Below are 21,813 nucleotides of genomic sequence, written 5' to 3'. Positions count from 1 at the left end.
TGGGGCATTTTGTCTTTAACCCTTAAAGCCTTTATCCACCACTACCCCCTACCCCCCCGCTTTCTGCTGTACTGTAACCTGCAACCTCTCTCTCACTCTACTTTCCCATTTAGCGTTCTTAACCCCTTAAGGGTCAAGATCTCCGATATGTGATTAGAATGTTCTTGACCGAACATTCTAATGCTGATGTAACAATCACCACTGGCAACGGTAAGCGATGCAGTTCTAGAACACCGATAAGAATCCGGAAAAAAAACCATTCCAAAAACAAAACGTACTCTTCAAAGTGCTTGAACACCGCCTGAAATGGCGAAGTCGAATCTGTTGCTTTTAAAACCTCACCCCACCTCCGCTGCCGCCTTTCGCTCCGCGCGGTCCTTCTCCTCGTCTCACCTGCGCTCCCAGCCCACGCCTGAGGCTCACGGTCACCCGCGGTCACGGTCGGGCGGAGACGGAAAGCCTGCTTGTCCCTGAGCGCTCGCCGCGAGAGCTTGTGCGTGAACGAGGGGAAGGGGAGGGGAGGGGAGGGGGGAGGGGGAGGGGCTTCCCATTTAGAAACCGGGGAGAAAAAGGAGGGATGAACTCGAACGAAAGAGGGATAAGCGGAGGAAGGGTACACGCAGCGAATCAGTCCCGCCGTTGCCAAGCAAGTCTTATGTTTTGTCAGGGGGGAATCTTATATAAATCATTGAAAAATGAAAACAAAAAGTGAACCGTTCTTTTGTTTCGCGTTCAGAGCGCGTTCTCGTCCGTACGTTCGAACGCGCGTTTGTGTGGAGCTCGAACGCCTTTAAATGTCCTGACCCGTTTGCAGCTGCGCTCGCGCTGGTTTCGGCCTCGCTGCCGGCACCGAGGACGTTTCGAGAGAGCGAGAGAGACGGAGAGAGACAAAGAAAGAGAAGAGGGAGCCAGAGAGAGAGAGAGAGAGAGAGCAGTGGGAATAACCCTGCTGTTCTCTATTTTCCCTCTTTGTCTTTCTCTTTCTTTGTCTCGCTCAGAAACAGAAGAGAACGCTGTGAAAAACGAAAACTGAAATTCTTTGAATGTAAACAACCCCGCGTTCAGTTTTTTTTTCTTTATTTATTTATTTTTTGTTCAAATCCCGATGAGAAATAAACGTCTATATAAATCTGTAGGTGGAGAACAATGAGGGAGTCGAGAGGGATCTTGGGGGGATTCTATTTACAGGAACGAGAGAAGAGAGGAGAATGCTAAGCCGCGCGGATCGTCGTTTTTCGAGGCCGAGCGCCGGCAACACAAGGCCATCACGGAGTTTCCGGTACGGCTGCGCGTCCCGCGTTCTATCTGCCGAAAAAAAACACGACGGTATCGCCCTCTTTTTTTTTTTTTGTCGGATTGCCGGTTGGTCATTGGCCGAGCGGGCCCGTCCGTCAGACGCCGGGCCTGGCCGCGCGAGCCGATCCGCGCGATAGCGGTCCGTCGCCCCGCGCCGCCGTGATCCGTAAAAACCCGAGGACGAAGCGCGACGAGGACGCCCCGAAAAACGAGCGGGCGAGGCGAAGCGAAGTTGCCGTGGAAACCTGCCTCGCTCGGCCTCCAGCCTCCGTGAGCGGGGGCAGCTTTGCGGCAGGAGAGAGAGTCGGTGTGGGGGCGGGCCGGGGCCCGTGGAGAGGCCGAGCGGTTCCTGCTACGTCACCACTAGCACGGAGAGTTAGGCAAGAACGTTAGCCGCTCTCGTCACAGATTCACAAACTTGCTTATCCTTACACGGTGTCACAACAACAATCACAATGCTTAATGTACTGTAGAACTACACCAATACACGTGCCTATATATATATATATATATATATATATATATATATATATATATGACCTAAGGTGTATCCTTAAGTCTGAGATTGTTGCATTATCTCAAGGGCTGATCCCAGTCAAATATGAACTTTTGGTCAGACATAAATATGGCGCCCTGTAAAATTAAAAATTACTTTGGGGAACAAATTGTAGAGGGTCTTTGACCGTTTCTCCGTACGTCCTTTATATCCTTCGGTGTGCTCTTGTGGACTGCCCTCTTCAACGCGGACCACAGGTTTGTTTTGGGATCTGGCCTGGAGAGTGAAGTGGCCATTGCAGGACAGTAATTTTGTGGCAAGTGAACCTTTTCTCGGTTGAATTGAGGTATGCCTGGGATCGCTGCCTGGCTGATGTAGCCATCTGTTGCTAAGTTTGTGCTTCCTGGCAGAGGGAGCCGGGATAGGTTGGCCAAAACGTCTCGGTTCATGGCTCCACCGATCTTCCAAGAGCCGCAGGACCAGAGGATGCAAAACAACCACGTTCTTTCCAACACAAGCTTCTTTCTCAGAATGCCAAACCCAGTGCTGGTGTTCGAGGGCCAAAAAGCTACATTTTTTACTCCGTGATTATTTCTTGTGTACGTAGATTGTAGGGTATCGTAAATTTTACCGCCCTACATTAGGTTCAAGAGTGTTTTTAGAATATCCCTTTATGCAAATTCTCTCTCTCTCCCTATTACTATTATTTTTGAGAATTTGTCACCTTTTTGTCATCCAAATAAAGGGTTTCTAAATGTAAAAAAAATTCTCTCTCTCTCTCCCTCGCTCTCCCCCGCTCTCCCTCGCTCGCTCTCTCTCTCAGGTGAGGCCAACGATCGGAATGTCCAGGTCGTGGAGCTGCCCATCGTTGACAGCTTGCACCCCCGGCCCCCCTACCTGCCGCTGGCCATCCCCGAGGACCTGGCGGACCGCCTCCACCGTCTCCACGGCGACCCGTCCGTCTGGTGGGTCTCGCAGTTCGTCAAGTACCTGATCCGCCCCCAGGCCTGGCTGGAGAAGGAGATCCAGGAGGCCGCCGCCAAGATGGGCTTCAAGCACCCCATCATCGGGTGCGTCTCCCTCTCTCTCTCTCGCTCCTCCTACGCTCCCTCAAAGTTCCCTCTCTCGTTCTACTCTCCCCCCCCTCCGCCGCCCCCTCCGCCCCCTCTCTCTCATCTCCCCCTCTCCATTAGTCTCTCTCACCTCTTCCCTTTTCTCTTTTCGTTCTCCCCCCTTTAATTCTCTCCCGTCCTCCTTCATCTCCCTCCCTTTGTCAGCGCTCGGCGTCTCTGGGGGGTTTACAGTGTTGCCTGCCCCCCCCCCCTCGGGGACTGGGGCTCAGAGTGAAGTAAAGAGGAGCGATTCCCCCCCCTGCTCTCGCCTTCAGAGAGAAAGTTTAATGAAGCGCCTCGGCGTTTTCACGCTGAGAAGGCTCCTCTGCTCCCTAAAACGGCCCAGTGGAGGACCAGGGGAGGAGAGGGAGAGAGAGAGAGAGAGAGGCCCGACCGTCAGCCCCCTCGCAGCGACGCGGAGACTGAAGTAGTGTGTGTGTGTGTGTGTGTGTGTGAGAGAGAGGGAGAGTGAGATAGATGAAGAGGTATTTATTATCTGTACTCTTGCACAGTACCCAGGGGTCCCCTTGTTTGGGAGAAAACCGATTAAAAGGTGAAAAAATGGAACAGAGACATCAAACGGTTACCCCAGAAAGAGCAGGGAGAGAGGAAGTGAACCCGCTGAGGGTCCTGGGAGTTGAAACTGCTGAAATCACACACACACATGTGCGCTCACACACACGCGCACACGCACGTACGCACACAGACATATACACACACAAACACACACATGGACAAACACTCATATGCACAGACACACACACACACTCATACACACACAGACATATGCTCATATACTGTACACACACATGCAAACACGCATGCTCATGCACACACTCAAATACACACACAGACATACACGCTCATATACTTTACACACACACTCATATACACACACACACTCATACACACACATACAGACACACACACACACACACTCTCTTACTCACAAGAACACTGTAATAATTCGGCCTGTCTCTCTCTCTCTCGGGCAGGGTGCACGTGCGGCGGACGGACAAGGTGGGGACGGAGGCAGCGTTCCACCCCATCGAGGAGTACATGGTGCACGTGGAGGACCACTTCCAGCACCTGGCCCGCCGCATGCACGTGGACAAGAAGCGCGTCTACCTGGCCACCGATGACCCCGCCCTGCTGCAGGAGGCCAAGGCCAAGTGAGTGACCCCCCTGTGTGTGTGTGTGAGTATGTATGTATGAGAGTGTGTGTGTGTGTGTGAGAGTGTATATGAGTGTGTCTGTCCAGGTGTGTGTGTGTGTGTGTGTGTATGAGTATGAGTGTGTGTGTGTGTGTGTGTGTGTGAGAAAGTATGAGAGTATGTGTGTATGAGTGTGTGTGTGTGTGTGAGAGTGTATATGAGTGTGTATGTGTGTGTCTATGTGTGTGTCCATGTGTGTGTATGGGTGTGTCTGTCCAGGTGTGTGTGTGTGTGTGTGTGCGTGTGTATGAGTGTGTGTGTGTGTGAGTGTATGTCTGTGTGTGTGTGTATGAGTATGTGTTTGTTTGAGTGTGTGCGTGTGTATGTGTGTGTGTCTAGGTGAGTGTGTGTTTGTGTTTGTGTGTGTGTGTGTGTGTGTGCGCGACTGTAGAACAATCGGTGTTTCACCACCCTTTTTTCTCAGTTCTGTATCAATATTAATAAAAAAGGGAACTCTTAACATAAAGGGGAAATTAGCAGATGATTCAGTCCGTGTGAATGTATGCTTGTATTAATAAATTCTTGTGTATGCACGTGCGCGTAAGTGAGTATATGGCAGCCGTAGTCACCATAGAGTTCTCCTATCCACATGCCCTCCGCAGGTACCAGGATTACGAGTTCATCAGCGATAACTCCATCTCGTGGTCAGCCGGGCTGCACAACCGCTACACAGAAAACTCGCTGAGGGGCGTGATCTTGGACATCCACTTCCTGTCACAGACCAACTACCTGGTCTGCACCTTCTCCTCACAGGTGACTCCTGTCTCACTTTCAGCGTTGGAAGGTCCAGGGGGTCAGACAGTAAAAGTCCTGCCACATGTTTCTTCCACCCATGAACTCAGCCAGCTAATTTCACTAATTAGTTCAACATCCTGGCTGAAGAATTATGCTAATTAGCAAATCCAGGTGATTAGAACAAAATACTGGGGAGGACTTTTAGTTTCTGAACCTGGATTTTTACACCTCCGCTCACCACCAGTGTGTTGATGGTGAATATAATTGTCAGGACAGTTAGTTATGTTGACAGCATAGTTTGTATTCATACTGGCTACTGGGCTCTGAAATACTTTAACTCTGCTTTTCTGTAGTTAATTCTGCTCTTGTAAGCTTTTTGAACGGACTTACATACTTTGCTGTGTAAGTTGTTCTGGATGAGAGCGTCTGCTAAATTGATGTAATGCATTTAGGAGGACCGGCACAATGCAGGTTCGGTTAAAAAAATTTGCCTCCCCAGTGTAAGCGCCATAGTTTTTACTTTGATTCCCTAGTGAGAGGCGCAGAGGATTCGTTTGAACAGGGAAAGTGCGTTCAAAGCGAAGGGAGGCGGTTGGGGGTGAATCTTCCTGTTGAGTCTCTTGACTCATCTGGACACTGGCTTGCTGTGAACTCGTGCAGCTGCATTGCCCGATCGAACCTGCGTTTCGTAGCTGTTCCAATGACCGCGATGCGCAGTTTTGTACGTCGCTTTGGATAAAAAGCGTCTGCTAAAAAAATGTGATGTGTAATGCCCAACCCCATTTTCTTGTGCCCACATTCTGATCGGCGGTGAGTTACAGAGGGGGGGGGGGGAAAAAAATCCTGCGATAAGTGGGTCGTTGGTTTGGAAAGTTCTAGAAGCCCTGAGCACGAGGACTGTTTGTTCTCGGGGAAAAAGTGCTTGCCTAAGTGAGCGGCAGGAGGGACGATTCCCATGGAACCCGGTGTCCCGATTTCCTTTCCCCGGCAGGGCCGCACGCACGCGCGCGGCCGCACGAGTTTTACCCACGCCGCACCGCTTCCGTCCTGCTCTGTTTCCTGCTCCCGTCGGGGGGGGGGGGGGGGGAAACCGTGCCTCTCGTGACGGCCCTTCCTGCTTCCTGTCCCCCCCCCCCCCCCCCCCCTCTTCCTGTTTCCCCAGGTGTGCCGCGTGGCGTACGAGATCATGCAGACGCTGCACCCGGACGCCTCGTCCTACTTCCACTCGCTGGACGACATCTACTACTTCGGCGGGCAGAACGCGCACAACCAGATAGCCATATACCCGCACCAGCCGCGGAGCGGCGAGGACATCCCGCTGGAGCCCGGCGACGTCGTCGGCGTGGCCGGGAACCACTGGGACGGCTACTCCAAGGGCATCAACCGCAAGATGGGGCGCACGGGCCTGTACCCCTCGTACAAAGTGAAGGAGAAGGTGGAGACCGTGAAGTACCCCACGTACCCGGAGGCGGACAAGCTCCTGCACCTATAGGGTGCCCCCCCCGGACCGCTCCACCGGCGGACTTGCCGGACTGTCGGCAGGGGGAGAGAGGAGGGGGACTGTGCCGTTTGTGAAGCGTGTGCGTGTGTGTCTGTCTGTATGTGTGTGTGTGCGTGTGTGAGCGCGCGTGCACACCCAAGGAGCACAGACTCTTGACACCCTGCTCTGCCAGACCTGCTAAGCACTTCTCTCTCACCAGTGGTGGACCCCCCCCCCAGCCCCAGCCACCCAATGACACTGGCCTTTTGTGGAGGGGGGAGGGCGGGGCGGGGCGGGGCGGGGCGGGTCACGAAAGAGTACAAAAACGAATTTCGAAACGGAGACGGGGGAAACGAGTGCTAGCAACTGTCCGATGAAATGAAGGGATTTCAATCTCAGTTCTCTATTTAAAAAAAACAAAAACAAAAAAGAGGAAAAAGCTACCACACTGAACTGTGAACAAAGCAGCTGGAAATTCTCCTTTTCCTCCTGGGCTGTAACTGTCATTTTTTTTGCCGCTCCCCGGCCCAAAATGGCTCTCTCTCTCTCTCTCTTCTCACTTCCTTCCTGTCTGTCGCACCGAGTCCGCCCCGCCCACTCCTCCGCGGCTCGTCCTTCCCCCTTCGCTATTAATTTGCCGTTTCGCAAAACACCGCATCGTGCTTTTTTTTCGATGACTGATCCCGTCGACTTTTTCGTTTCGTGCTGGCGGACCGCGCGCCGCGACGCGTACGCTTTTTGAGCGAGCGAGCGAGCGAGCGAGTCCCGATCGCGGTGCCTACGAGAGTTCAAAAGGGTTTGGCTCGATGGTGAGGGTGACGGAGGTGAGGTTCACTCCCCTTCTATGAGCACAACGTAAAACTGCACTCCACAAACATTAGTTCTATTTTTATTTACGTTTTTATTATTGTTATTGTTATTATTATTTGGTCTTGGCCATTTTTTTTTATTTGTGTTTTTTATTTTTTAATATTTTGACCTTAATAGATTGTTAAGATGAAAAAAAAAAAACATTTCAAATTAAACAATAATGATCAAGATAATTTAAGATTATGCTAATGATGATAATAGTGTTAAAAATAATAATGATGACTATTGATCCTCTCCACAAGGTTTTCAGTCTGCCTTGAAGAGATTTTTCGTAATTCGTATCTAATTAATGTCATAATCAAATCCATGGGCATTTTCTTTAATCGCAGTCGATCAAATAAATTGGATAAACCGGGTGCCATTTTCGCTGTTTAACTGTATGGCTTGGACGTTTCAGTCACACGGCACGATTGAAGACCCCACCCCAAACCCCTCCCCCTCAACCCCCCCACCCCAGTCCGCCATGTGTAGTTCCTCCGTGTTTCACTTCCTGTCTGTGGGATGGCTGCCATTTGGGTGGAGTCATATATTTAAGTTCCCAGAACGCCCTGGGGCGGTGCGAGACCAGACCCTCGTGGTGAGGCCAGTTTATCTCCAGAAATTTGCACTGAATGCCCTGTGTGTACCACATGTCTTAATGTTGTTGTTCTCATGTTGTTCTGACATCCCCGAGTGTCTGAATCGGTTGTATCAATGCTTATTATATAGAATTATAGAATGGCTAGATTAAGCATTAGAGAAAAAAAAAAGGTGACTGACTTTTTTTTCCATTTGTTACTTTTTTCAACTGTAAAAAAAAAAAAAATGTAAGATTCAAAATGACACTACAAATGCTAAATTTCCTTTCTAAAAGCATCCCACCCTCCCAAAAAAAAAAAAAATGGTTCACTTGAAAAGTATCTCATGAAATAAAAGCAAAGGCCCCCAGGGCTTCAAAATAACAGGAGGGCTCTCGTTTCACATTTCATTAAAAGCACACAAAACCAATATGGCTTGTCTTTAGCAGCCATTTAAATGCAACAGTGGTTCAGTCAGTTATTCTGTTTACTGGCCATTGAGCAGTGTTTTCAAACAGAATAAATACAGTACATGCCCCATTTGTCTGTTTATTATTTTTTTCCCCCCCAACAACATTCGCTACGTTTTCTTTTTCTTCGTGAAGAAAGGCGGCATCCCAGGATGCCGCACTTGCTTGTGGATGTACACTGCTGGGCTTTCTACTGCAAAATGTGTGTTTGTCAGCCATTAAGTGATTTTTTAAAGTTTTTCTATCAAACTTTTGTCCGGGAAAAATAAGTTTCCCCCGATTAAAAAGTAGTTACTATTTAAAGGGAACTTTTGAGTTTGGCGAATGAGCCCAGATTGTATGTGTGGAATGATCGATATCACTGTTACAAAGTTGCAAACCAAAACTGGGTTAGTTAGCTAATTTATTTAAGTTTCAATGCAGCAATGTTATAATTTTACCTACCCTATGACATTAGCAATTAGCAAGGCCTTTCACAACACTAGATGCCCGCACTATCCCTGTTTAACATAACTTGGAAAAACCCACTGAAACACAAGAAATTGTTACACAAACCTTACTTTTCCAGACATTGTACTTGTATAGATTCAGTCTAAGCTTATGAAAAAGGTACACAACGAAAGATATGCAAATTTCCTGATTCAGTAAACTTCTGCTTGTGAAGTAAATTTTTATATGGATTGACAAATTGTATAGTATACTGTATGATATATAAATTATATGCATGAGCACAATGGGAAAGGGTTTCAGTTGTTGAATTTTTATGAAATTTCAGATCAGATTTCAGGCACATGGATATTTAGGTTTGGTGTTCCCGCCCGAAAGGAAGTAAGACCACAGAGACAAACAAACAAGTCAAACAAAAAAATCTTTCAATTAAAAAAGTTTAAGAGCTACCAACAGGACAGAACAGTCTGAAACGTTATTTTCTCATCATTTTATGTGGAACAGTCAGCAGGCAGAAGCACTCAGTTGAACTTCTGCTTTATATTTGGTGCATTCGCTAGATTTTTATTTTTAGGTCTGTAGCATCATTGGGTCCACTTATCACTTAGAAGGAGGTTTGTCCTATAAAATGCAAAAAAAATAAATAAAAAGTTCAAATATATACTGCAGCAAGTTCACGTAAAATTGCTTTAGGGGAAAAATAGTGTGTGCATGTCCAAGCGTAGCACAACGGTAAATAAGAAGGAAACGCTGATGCTGTACCGCAGGGGTCCCTAAACTTGGCCCTGGACAGTTATGCGGTCTGATGGCTTTCATATGCACCTTGATCAGCGAATGATTCAGACCCGGGAAATCAAGGCAAGGTGAGTCAACTGTGTAATAAACTATGGCTCTCCAAAAACCCGACGTCTGTCTGGAGCTTGATTTGACCTCCATCCGCGGTGGTGCGTTGTCTGTGTAGTGTAGCGCAGTGGCGGGGGAGCCGGGCCTCACGGCTCCAGGGCTGCGGGTTCGTTTCCCAGGTGGGGCACTGCCGCTGTGCCCTTGCGCGAGGCGCTGAACCCGAGTTGCTTGTGTAAATATCCAGCTGTATAAACGGAGGGTATGTGAAGGAATGTACAGTACGCTGCGCAACGTCAGCTCTGGATAACAAGGTCTGCTGAAGGCATTACATGTTAATGTGCATTTAGTACCATAAGTATTGACTTCAATATCTATACTTATTTTATTTTTTTTATTTTTTTTGGGGGGGGGGGGGGGGGTGAAGGAAAAAAAATCATAAGAAAAGTGAAATAATGAAAAATTAAAAATGGCAAACAAAAATGACATTCAAACATGCTAGTGTGAAAGCATTAACACCCAGCATTAAGTTTGCAAGCAGGCTTTCATCAAATGTGTTTTCTTTGCTTTGAATCCTCTCCTTGCCTTTACAAGCTTTTTTTCCCCTCTTCGCTCTCGATTCTTGTTCCTTTTCATTCTGGCTTGGCACTGTTTTGACATGGAGGCGGGCTCAAAGGAGGGAAGAGTGTCTTTGGGTCACTCCGCTGGGGACGCAGTGACGGATTAGCAAAGGCTAGTGGCATCCGCCCTGGCACGCTGAGTCACCACTGCACATGTGCAGACGGTGCCCAGAAAGGTTGAATCGCTTTGATAAATGAGGGATGTAAAGTATATTGAAAGCTGGTGCTTCTGCATAGAAGTGGTTCCTGAGTATTTAAAACATCATGGCCCATGGGCACAGTGGTTTTATCCAGTGTGATTTGCTCTGAACACAAACTGACAAATTTTTTTTATAAAGAATCAATTTAAAAATCAGAAAATGTACAAATTTAACAAATCATTAATTTCTCCTCAGTGTCAGATCATTTGGCTCAAGGCCAGGCCAAGCAAATGGGCTTCATGGGCTGCAGCCCCAGGCCTTGACCTCTAGGGGGCCTTGTGCACACAAATGTCAGTCATGAGTTTATTACAGTAGTTTTGTTTTTTTTTTGTTTTTTTTTTCCCTCAACATCTCTAATTTTGTCCTGGCCATATACCCACAGTTATAATGCAACAGTGAGAATAAATAATTACGTTCTGCTTGATGTTGTGGTTCCCTCGCATTTCCCTCTCACATCTTTGAAAATTGTTGTGCTCGCAGCTTGGAAAAAAATGTCAAATTGGGCTAATTCAGCTCCTCAAAAACATGACGGTTGGGTTTGCAAATGCAAACATCAGCAGTTAAACTAGCAACAACAGAACAGCTGTTAAAAATTGCAAGGAAATAAAGATTGAATAGCATTTAAAACATCTATAAGGCCTTGAAAGCACAAGATATTTTGCACCAGTACAACAAGCTACATTTCCCTCCCACTCTGCCTACAGCTGATGTGTGAGTATTCTGCCACAAAATGGCTGCTGTGCATCACCCATGTGGATACTACACATTTGTAGTGGTTGAGCTTAGTTTTCTTCCTTAAATCCTTAAAGGAATTAGATAAATGTATCATTATTATTATTATTATCAAATTTGGACTTCTGGGCTCAGGTCCTTCACAAGGAGAAAATACACTGGGGACTGAAACACATTGAGGGGGAGGGAGGGGGCGCAACAAAGCACCACTTCTCAGAACACCGCATGTTGACATCACCACCACCTACAGGCTACTTTGTCATCATGCCACAGGAGTGCACCTTGTTTGAGCTTTGCAGCACAACTAGGGAAACTGTGACATATCTCACAAGTTAACTGCAGTGCATCCCACACAGTGCCAATGGATGTGGCACCTGAGAAATCTTTAAAAATGGTCACACACATCCAAATGCAGCAGAAGGGGAATGCTAAGTCAGTCCAGTTCTGTACATGTGGAAACGGATGCAGCTTTTTACTCAAAGTAATTCTTTATTTGTGGCAACGCTAACAACGTGATAATATCTGTTATAACCCTGACACTAATTTCTAGCTTGCCCTTGCTAAGAAACCCCACCTGACAGTAATAAATTCTGCGTGGCCAGCGGTTCAACACTTTTCCATAAGGCGTAACTGTAGGTGCTCTAACCTCGTAAATCGTTTACTTAAACTACACGCACGCATCCAATTATACCATTAATGATTAGCGGAAGCTTGTCAGCACAAGTCGACGTAATGAAGCAGGTAACAGGAAGTGCGCACAACGTGACTACGGATGTGCTAACGCTTCTAAAAAATATTCTGAGATGAAGTGCAACCATATCCACCTAGTTCACTGTGTTTCATTCATCTTGCAGAAAACAACACTATTTTTGCATTTAGACCACACCCAAAAGAAAGACACCAACATTTCAAATCTCAAATTGGCAAACTTGAATGAAAACTGGAATCGCCTGCCAAAAAACCAAAGGGAAACAACAGCTCAGCAGAAATAATGTTAGTTATGATTATGATTTTATAACGTTAGTTATGATTTGGCAGATGTAGTCATTAGTGTTGATATTTCCTTGGCACCATGAATAACAAACTATGTTTTAAACTACCCATTCACTTAAGTAACTTGAAAAATACATTGCCTTTGTTTCCAAAACACAATTGCACAATGATACCCAATAGTCTTGGTTATAGGTCTTGTATTTTGTCAGCGATGTTGTAAAAAATTAATAGAACATAATAGGACAGGCAAAGGTGATGTTTCCTGGGGCCTGCAAATCCCAGTAAACAAAAGTAACATGAAATTCATCTTTTGGGTTCCATTACATTAACTGTAGAGAAGTGTTTTCCCAGGATGCTATGTTTTGCAATGTGCAAGGATGAAGTTAAGTCATTATATGCAGTACTTGGATGTGTTCTGAATTAATTCACAATTAAAAATCGATAAATACAAAGGAACAGGACAATAAAAAACTGACAATGCACTCTAACCCCAATCAGGTAAATTTAACAATCCTCTGCCTTCTTTTGCTGAGGCATGTAGGTTAACTCAAAGATAGCACTTTATTTAAACTACCTACCTCTAGCTCTACCGGTGTTTGCTTACCATGCTAAATGAACGCACTTGTTCGCAAGTCGCTGGCTAAAAACAGATGGCTAAAACCATCTGCCAAATGATTAAATTGTAATTGTAATTGATTCTTTCAGCCGACTCATGAATTTCTCAGAGCAGTGTAAGGATTCTGCACCTCGGGCAAGTATACCTGCAAGTATTTTTCTTTTTCTAGATTTTCCTTTGTTTAGCTGCCTGTCCCCAGTACCGAGTCAGACAGCATGCAGCAGTGTCGGCCCACATTCGCTTCAGAGTCGATCCACAGGCACCGAAGCATCCTTCGCGGTGGGCGATTGTGACAACGTTCTGCAGTGGGGGACTGCTGAACAAACAGTATTAACGCAGTCCTGAGGAGCGGACTACAGATAACGGGAGAAATCTGAAATTTCAGCGGGCCCTAGTCCTGATTAGTCTGGTCGTGTTCTGTGTTTTTCAGTGGTATTTTATTTTTGTTTGTTTGAATTGCATTGTTATTGCCCATTCATATAACATGCACTTCTCATTCTTATGTTTTTTGAAATTGTGCAATCAACCAGGTAAGTATTTCGGCTGGGCGTAACGGTTGCACAGTCCAGCCTTGTGATCAGCAGTTGTGCCAGTGATGTAATCATGGGGGGGGGTTGGGGGTGGGGTTGCAATACCTTTGATTTTTGGGTGCACCATTCAAAACTGGGTGTGCCTAGGACATCCTTGACACAGTGTGCTGCCAACAGTACTATCGATGCCTATCTGTCATGGACTGCCTGGGATATTATTGCTCTGAAGAGCAATATTCGACAGGGAAACTTCCACGCATACGCCTGGAGAAATCAGCCGAGAGGCGTCAACAGCCGAGACGCCCCTCTGCCTGTCCGACAACGGAGGCGCTTGCTCCCCACAACTCACGTTAATGTCATTTTCGCTGAGCTCCGGCGTAAGCCAGGCTAATTGAATCCGAGTTCAAAAAAAGGTGAAAAGTTTCCAAGCTGCCAACCGCGGAGCAGTCTGTCAGGCTCTTCGGAGATATCGCCGCGCAGTCGCGTGGAGTCTTCCGCTCATGTAGAACGCCGCTGGGAGTGTGCTGCCTTTCTCTATCGCCAGATTGCTTCTACGCAAACGCGTGCACTCTCGGTGCTGTGACAGTTCCGATAAATGACCACCTTTGCTAACATCACAGACGCTATATATCAACCAGATGGTCGACTCTTGCGTCCATTCTATTTTTTGTTTTTTTTTAATAACCGGAGTCTTTGGCTTGTGGTTTTTTTGTTTCCAGTTGTAAATGTACTCATGGTAAAGGCGTAGGTGGAATATATCAGCTTTAACGGGACTGAAACCGTACTTTCAGTGCTAAGAATATAGAGTTGACCATCTGGTTGATCCATAGTAATATCTGCGCTAGGCCTTTCTTCAGTTAATTCTAGTTAATGTTTATGAACAAATGCAAATGTTTTCTTGTTCGTCACAATTGTTTGCTGACATTAGCTAATTGTCTGCAAGGTAATCTGCAGCAAATAAAACTACAGAAGAGAAAGCAGCAGAGAGAACTGCTGGCCTAAGTCAACAATCATTTGGCAGGGTTAATTTGTTTAAATAAATGTAATGTTTATTCCTAATTTTTTGGCGATGTGAAAATGCTTCTTGCTGTTACATCCATCTTGATGAAATAGTTGTCATTGGCAAACAAAATGGAACCCTCACTTCGAAAATGTTCAACAGTAAGTGCTTCAAATGAACACAGTTCACTGCACCCTGCCCAGGAGTAAGTGGTTTAGAAAATGGAAAGGGCAGCACAGTAGTGCAGTGTGTTTCCTCCCACATGCAGGCTAGGTTAATTGGAGAATCTAAATTGTCCTTGAGGTACGAATCTGTGAATGAATGATGTGTGCGCCCTCTGATGGATTGGTGACCTGTCCAGGCTGTATCCCTGTGAATCACCGAATGTCAGCTTGCCACTGGCCCCACCGCCACCCCCACCCCCACCCCCACCCCCACCCCTGTGACCCTGACCAGAAGTAAGCCTTTTAGAAAATGGATCGATGAATGGACAGGTCACCACAAATGTTCTCCTTGTTCATTACAGGACATAATTATCTTTTCAGTGACATGAGAACACAAGTGAAAAGTCCTCATTCTCAGTGAAGTCCTTTCCTGTTTTGTGACATCACCAACCTGAACCACAGTTTTCTAATAGACATGACCAGACTCTCAGCTGTGTCATCCCCTCTGCCACATCACCACTGCTGATGTCATCGCCATGGTTTCAGTGACTCTCTTTGATGTTATAATCTGCCTCATTTGAACACCATCGCTATCTGTGACATCTTTATTCCTCCACCGGCGTTCTAATCACCTTTCTCTCAGAATTACCCATTCACCAGGGAAGTCCCGTTTGCCGTCCCCCCCCTGTTTCCCCCGCCCTCCCTCTCTCCGGTGGAAGCCGGAATCTCTGAGCTCCCAGCGCTTCGATAACCATTAGCATCTGAGCGGCGCCGGATAAGATAGCAGGTGATTTAGAGCCGCGTCCGTCCGCGCAGCAGGTGAGAAATTGGCCCGCATCTCTTATCTCAGCAGACACTTTACATCCACATTTTTACACAAAGCCTTCCTCTCCAGCCCATCGCTCTTCCGCACAGACAAAGGAAAACTGCCTTTGCTTCAGAACCTGGCAATTTCCTTCAGAATCTATCTGTATACAAGACACAAACAAGCTCCAGATTTCAGTAAACCCCCAGAGAGTGCTTCATTTCTCGGAGCGGTTGAGAAAATAATTGGATCTAATGCGGTGACACTCGCGTCGCATTAAAATGCCGAAATGCCACGGGTGACGTTTTCAAAAGTGCCTGGCGGCATGAGGTGCCAATGTTTTTTTTTTTTTTTTCTGTTTTGTTTTTCTTTTTTTTTTTTTTTACATTTGGAATGGCGTATTGTGCCTCTAATTTAACGAAGCCATACCACCCACAACTGCACAAGAGGAGCGCCGCGGCTGAAGAAAGAGGCTCCGAACCCGGTGCCAGCGACCTCTTTTCAGATGCGCTCGGAAAAAAAACGTATCGAATTTGCATTTCGGTCGGGGGTTCACGGCAAGGTAAAGATGAGATGTGTTCCGAGTGTCATTTTTGTCATACCGCGCACTTGATTAAGCGCACTCTCCAGTGCACACCACTGGCGCCTACGCAGTATGAAAGTAAGAACGTTACGTATCACATTCGGGAATACAGCCAGGTGTCCCTGGTTCAGGGGGTGCTGGGATTAGCATTCACAGGGGCACGCAGCAGGCCTATGAAGTGAGATCTGGCCTAACGGGCAAGTTAAATTTCCACCGAGGGGAACAGCCTATTATAGATAAAAGCTGCGAGGTATTCACCTTGAATAATTCAGACGCACATCAAGCGTAGTTCTGCACTGCTTGGGAAAACTCTGATACTAACTCTGATACTAAGCTCTTCTTGTTCAGCTGGGTCATTATTTCCCAATTTGGAATCAGCAGGCATTGTATCTTACTTTAGTTTCTCTGACAGAAAATAACAGGCCATGGAGACAAAAAAAAAAAAAAAAAAAAAACAGTTCAATATGTAAATAAGACACACACACACACACATAGGGTCACTGTTTTGTGTTTTGTTTGTCTGGATTGTTTGAGTGCTTCACGTGCCACTGTCAGATTTTGTGTCTGCTCGCGTCATTAAAATTTTTTTTTACAGTTCTAATGCTGTCCCCTCATTTGCTCAAAATGCTAAGCAGGCTGAAATTGAGATGTATGAGATTCCGGATCCTTCTCTGCGGGAGAGCTTCCTGCGATGCAGAGAGAGAGAGAGAGAGAGAAAGGGAGAGCGTGTCTCTGTTTCCTGTTAGGGGAGGAATCTTTTTGCTGCGTGCTGAATGTGTAGGAATGAACAGCCCTCCTGGCGATGCATAATTTGATCTAAAGTGCTGACAGCCGCACTTAACGCTGGGATGTGTGTGCGGACGGGGTTCCGCTCGCCCCCCCCCCCCCCCCCCCTCTGAGCAAGCGGGCTGAGAGTGAAACCTGTGAGCTGTGGGGAGACAGGTGTTGCTTAGCGGGGGAAACGCACCTTTGCTCTCTCACAGGTGTTTCTCTCGCGGATCGGTTTCTGAGTGACAGAACCGGGTTATGTAAAAAAAAAATATATAAACCTTGCACTTTGTCATCCCACCCATCCCATTGGCAGCGACAGCAATGGGAAGCCCGTTCCGCCATTTTTTTAAAAAATTGCCTCCACCGGCTCCGGAGAGGTCAGACGTTTCCCCGAAGCAAAAAAAAATGTGCAGAAGGCGCCGCTTCTATTCGCCAGCTGAGCTGTGCGGCCATCGCGATGAAGGACAATCTCTTCCCGCAGCTGACTCAGGCGAACTGCAGACGCCTGATCAATCGGGGGAGAGCTGCTAGGGCGCAGCGAGACAGTCGATCACGCCGAGCGCCCATTATTTCAATAATGAGCAGTTAAACAGCCGTTCGTTTCTACACCTCTGCGCTCTACAGCCAAGCAAGCATCTCATCCCCCCCCCCCTCCCCTCGGAACACCTGCAGCATGCAACCCCGGCTCCTCATATCCCTCACATTTCCATGGGAACGTGATGTCACGATGAGCGGCGCCGTTGTGATACAGCTCAATGTCGGTTTGAAAAAAAAAACAAGGAATGGCATGAAATAAATGCATCGTGCATTTCGCCTCAAAGACATGGTTTAATTTGAATTTGCGAAGACAAATTGGATTAGTGCAGACGAAAAACAATCAATTTGACAACTGTCGTGAGACCTTTGCATTTGACTGTGTTCTTTTTTGTTCAGCATGACAAAATCAGCAGTTGAATTCCCACTGTCAGAAATCCCCACTCTCTTCATTTTTGCTCAATTTGTTCAATTAGCAGTATAACAGGACATGATGAAGACCTGCCTTTGAATTGTATTTGCAGTACCATCATTTCATGTGAATAGGATACAGTCAATCATCTTAAAATTATCTTGCACCGACAAATGAGAGTTAATAGCTCCCATTAAGATAATTAATTATTTGTGTTAAGGAACCAATGTTCTTGCAAAGATAGATTGATAGATTGATTTTAAAATACACACGTGTAACATTAGCATCACAAAATGGCTTTGTAGCTTCCTCCATACAGCCCCTCCCCTTACCTGCCACCACTGTAATATAATATCTCACCGAAAACACATTTTCAATGTACAAACATGCCAAGTTACTCACACATACAAAGCACTGTCTATAAGTCATTAATCAAACTTTTGAATCTAGGCCTGCCATTAAATGTATTGAAATCAAAATGGAGCCAAGATACAACAAACAATATTTGCTATTTTAGCTTACACAAATTAAACAAGCTCTATTCCAAAGCAGTGCTGCTCAGTGTTATTTCAGGTCATTTGGGCCGGTGTTGTTTCATCTTACCAACTGTAGGGAACGTGGTCATTCAAACTTAATGTGTCGCATGAAAGAGTCAAATGACACTCATTTATAATGGAAATAATCTGCAATTCAGCCGTGTTTCACTTAAGAATTGTAAAAAATGACTGCGCTATGTTTCAAAAATTGTTTACCATTCCAACGGGGGGAATTGTTGATTGTGGGACTAGGAGCATTTGTGATCATGAAATCGACCGGAAAAAGAAGGAGAAACAGAAAATAACCCATGTTTAGGCGTTTATTGTGTGGACATGTGAAGTTGTATCTGAATTCTGTGAGTCTACATGAGGTCAGAAGGTACAGAAGTTAAGGACTGAGAGTCTGTTGTCATTGTGGTTATTTCTGTAGGAAACCCTACAAAGTGCCAAACTCTCGGTGCTGTATAGGTATGGGGCATTCCCCATCAAGCCATAACTTGGTGGATGGCATATCTGCCATCCCAATTTTTCACCCTCAGATTTATTTATGGTTTCCTTCACATGGTGGTATATGACATAGTGAGGTTTCATTTCCCCTGTGGCTCGAGGTTGTAAGATACATTTTCTACAGTGTAGCACATATGATTGGTCGCATACATATGTAGCAATTTCAGAATTTGGAACAGATTTCACAAGACCTGGCTCTGACTGTGAAGCAAATGAAAAATGTTGAGTGTACAGAAGAATATAATTCAACAGACAGACAGACCTCTGTTCACATTGCTTTTGTTTATGTTTTTAAAGTATACTGCTGTTCCAAATTTAAGGAAATATATGAAAACTGGTTTCTCTCATAGCTACTAAATTCCCATCACAACCAATTTAGTCCTGTAAATGTGTAGTTGGGTAACAGGAGCCACTAAGCCTCATTGGGAGCGCCGACTGCTGTCACGTAGTGGATGGATCCACTGCTGGTGGATCCTTTGACCTGTCTGGCTGTTCTCACCTCAATTCACCAAAAATAAATGGTTTGAACAAAAGTGCACTTCTCGTAACAGCCTACTTCCAAATTGTATTTTATCTAATATCTTGTATAATAACGTGCATACCACTGTATATCAAGTGGATGATGGGATTGTTTTAACTGGTACAGTGTATAAATAAATCAGAATTTATTTTTGGCTTGTCTTGCTTGATAATTTCCCTTGTACAGCGCCATGTTTTAACAAAAATAAAAAATGCTATAAACATGCTGTTTTGTGTGTGTGTGCGTGTGTGTGCGTGCGTGCTGTCGAGCGTGTATGCGTGCATGTGTGTGTGTAAAAATGGTGAAACTCTAAAACCGATTCACTCAGTAGTTAATCTGTTTACTGACTATAATTGAGTTAGGAGCCTGTATGGTAGATCTTTGTCATAGGCCCTTCCTATTTTTCTTTCATATTGAACAGCAAAATTCTGTGCAATTCAGCACTGAGCACGTGCAGATAAACACGCACACAACTCCAATGTGTAATTAAAAAAATAATTTAAAAATTAAAAGCCATATTTTTTTCCTCTTCATTAATGAATGGTTCTTTCTCCATCTGGGCCAACCTAGTCTTTAAATGAACTGTTTGTCAATGCCTGCTTTGCATCATTTTAGCATCTTTCAGCTTTCAAATCTCACCTTTGCAGACATCTTTTTCAAGTCCTCGCAGGTGCACGGTTTTGTCCCTGATATGACCTCGCAGTTTCCCACTCAACCTGAGATCTCTCCCATTGAAGCGTTTCTATCGCCTCCTCCAACTATAAAAGGCTCCATTTCTTATGGTTATGAGAAAATCTTCTCTCGTAATAACCCTTCATTGCGAGCAATCAAGACTCTATGGGAACGTGATTTAGGTGAAGTGCTCTCTGATGATTTATGAAAAAAGATTATCTACCATGTTCACTCCTCTTCTATGTGTGCCAAACTTGGCTTGATTCAATGTCAGATCCTTCATCGCACTCACTGGACAAAACTTAAGACTCTCCAAAATATGCCCTGATATTGATCCCATTTGAGACAGATTTCGACAAACTCCTGCCTCACTAATCCACGTGCTTTGGTCTTGCCCATCTCTTCATAATTTCTGGTCTGCTCTCTTTGATACTATATCCATAGTAGGTCTTTTATCCAACTGCTATAACAGCTTTATTTGGGATAATAGCCGTTACAATTAGCCTTCCAAAGATGAGGCAAGATGTAAAAAGATGCAGCCTTTTTGAGTTTGCTGGCAGGACAAATGATCTTATTTCTCTGAGTCCCCAGTTCCCCCATCTCATTTGACTTGGATCAAAGATGGACTACTTTTCTGTAAATTAGAAAAGATCAAAAATATTTCGCATGGCTTCAGTGAAAAATTCTTTAAAATTTGGCAGCTTTAAATTTTGGCTTTGACTATGTAAAGACTTTGCCATTACCTACTAGTACCCAGTAAAATTTCCTCTTTTTTTGCTAAAGCTATTACTTTACTTTATAATCTTCACTTCTCCTTTGTGAGTATTGAACCTTAAACTGCCCTTTAGTGTTGTTGTTCTTTTGTTTTGTTTTTTGCTCACAGGTGCTCTCTTTCATCTTAATAATGTTCTAAACAGTTGATTTTGGTTAGCCTAAGGTTTGGCCGATGTCTCTGACTGTTTTTTCCCCCGTATTTCTCAGCCTTATAATGGCTTCCTTGACTTTCATTGGCACAACTCCGGTCCTCATGTTGACAAATGCCAATAACAGACTCTAAAGGTAATCAAAAGGCTAGAATCAAAATTAGATACCGAAAGCTCTCTTATACCTGCACTAAAGAAGCAATTGAACACACCTGACTAATCAGAAACACCTGTGTTTGTCCCAAATAATATGACACCCTGATATGGCGAGACTATTTATATATAATGAAACCAGAACATATAAAAAATGCCCTTAAATAAAAACTGAGAATGTGCAGTTTAACCATATGTGAATTTTTTGATTACAAAATTATAATCAAATTTTATAATTTTGATTATAAAAATTGTGGAGTACTGTGCCAAATAAATGTCTTTGTCCAAAACATTATGGTGTTCACTGTGTGTTTGTGTGTGTGTCATATACATACATATACACCATGGCGTGGATAAATACACAATTCTGATTGGTTGGCAGCCATGCATTATATTTGTGTATTTTATTTTTTTTAACTGTCGTGCTATCTAAAATGGCACGTATGAGTTCGACTGTTTTAAGTGTGAACTGCATTTCTTTAATAAACCACATGTAGAACAACCTCTCCCCTCGCATCTTTTTCCCTGGTCACCCCATTAAACAAGTACTGAATTTTTACCAGTACCACATTTCCCCTTTCTAGACTAGAGAACAAAGGGTAGACTGCCTTTGTCTCACATCTGAACATAGGGTGTTATTCTGACCCTTTATCAGAAAGATCAACTCCTATCTGAATTCTGAAAACATATAAAAACTTATGTATTCATAAAATATCAATCTCAAAGCATTTCACTCTCCTATGACTCTGAACAAGATCACATTATGCATTCTTTTTTTCCATATTACACAAGGAACGCACTCTCCTGGCTCTCCTGGTTGCAACTTCAGGTTCCTGGACCGGTGATGCTTGTTGAAGTCAAGACATCTGATGATATCCTTCTTCCCTTCTTCCTCCAAGCAACGGCTCGCTCGTCTGGTAGTGAGGGGTCCGACAGGGCAGGAAAGGGTGGTACTGTTGCGTGATGTCATCTTTCCATGAGGAGTTGAGCTGGACTGTACCCATTCGGTCGGGGTGTTGCTCTGT

The 21,813-nt window shown here is 45.1% G+C and overlaps 1 protein-coding gene across 2 annotated transcripts in view; it reads left to right on the top strand.

Annotated features, from left to right (window-relative positions):
• The window catches only part of LOC118211598 (alpha-(1,6)-fucosyltransferase), a 25,935-nt gene extending 17,635 nt beyond the window's left edge, over positions 1-8,300 (top strand). For both annotated transcript variants that reach the window (XM_035388939.1, XM_035388947.1), the window contains exons 6-9: positions 2,616-2,862; positions 3,900-4,076; positions 4,721-4,871; positions 6,016-8,300. In XM_035388939.1, the coding sequence (XP_035244830.1) occupies positions 2,616-2,862; positions 3,900-4,076; positions 4,721-4,871; positions 6,016-6,345 (905 nt within the window). In that variant the 3' untranslated portion in view covers positions 6,346-8,300. The remainder of the gene's footprint in view (positions 1-2,615; positions 2,863-3,899; positions 4,077-4,720; positions 4,872-6,015) is intronic.
• The last annotated feature ends 13,513 nt before the right edge of the window (positions 8,301-21,813 follow it).

The sequence above is a fragment of the Anguilla anguilla genome, chromosome 1, assembly GCF_013347855.1.
Source record: "Anguilla anguilla isolate fAngAng1 chromosome 1, fAngAng1.pri, whole genome shotgun sequence".
Classification (NCBI taxonomy): Eukaryota; Metazoa; Chordata; class Actinopteri; order Anguilliformes; family Anguillidae; genus Anguilla; species Anguilla anguilla.
The sequence above is the reverse complement of the archived record's forward strand: the minus strand, read 5'-3'. Positions and strand labels throughout refer to the sequence as shown.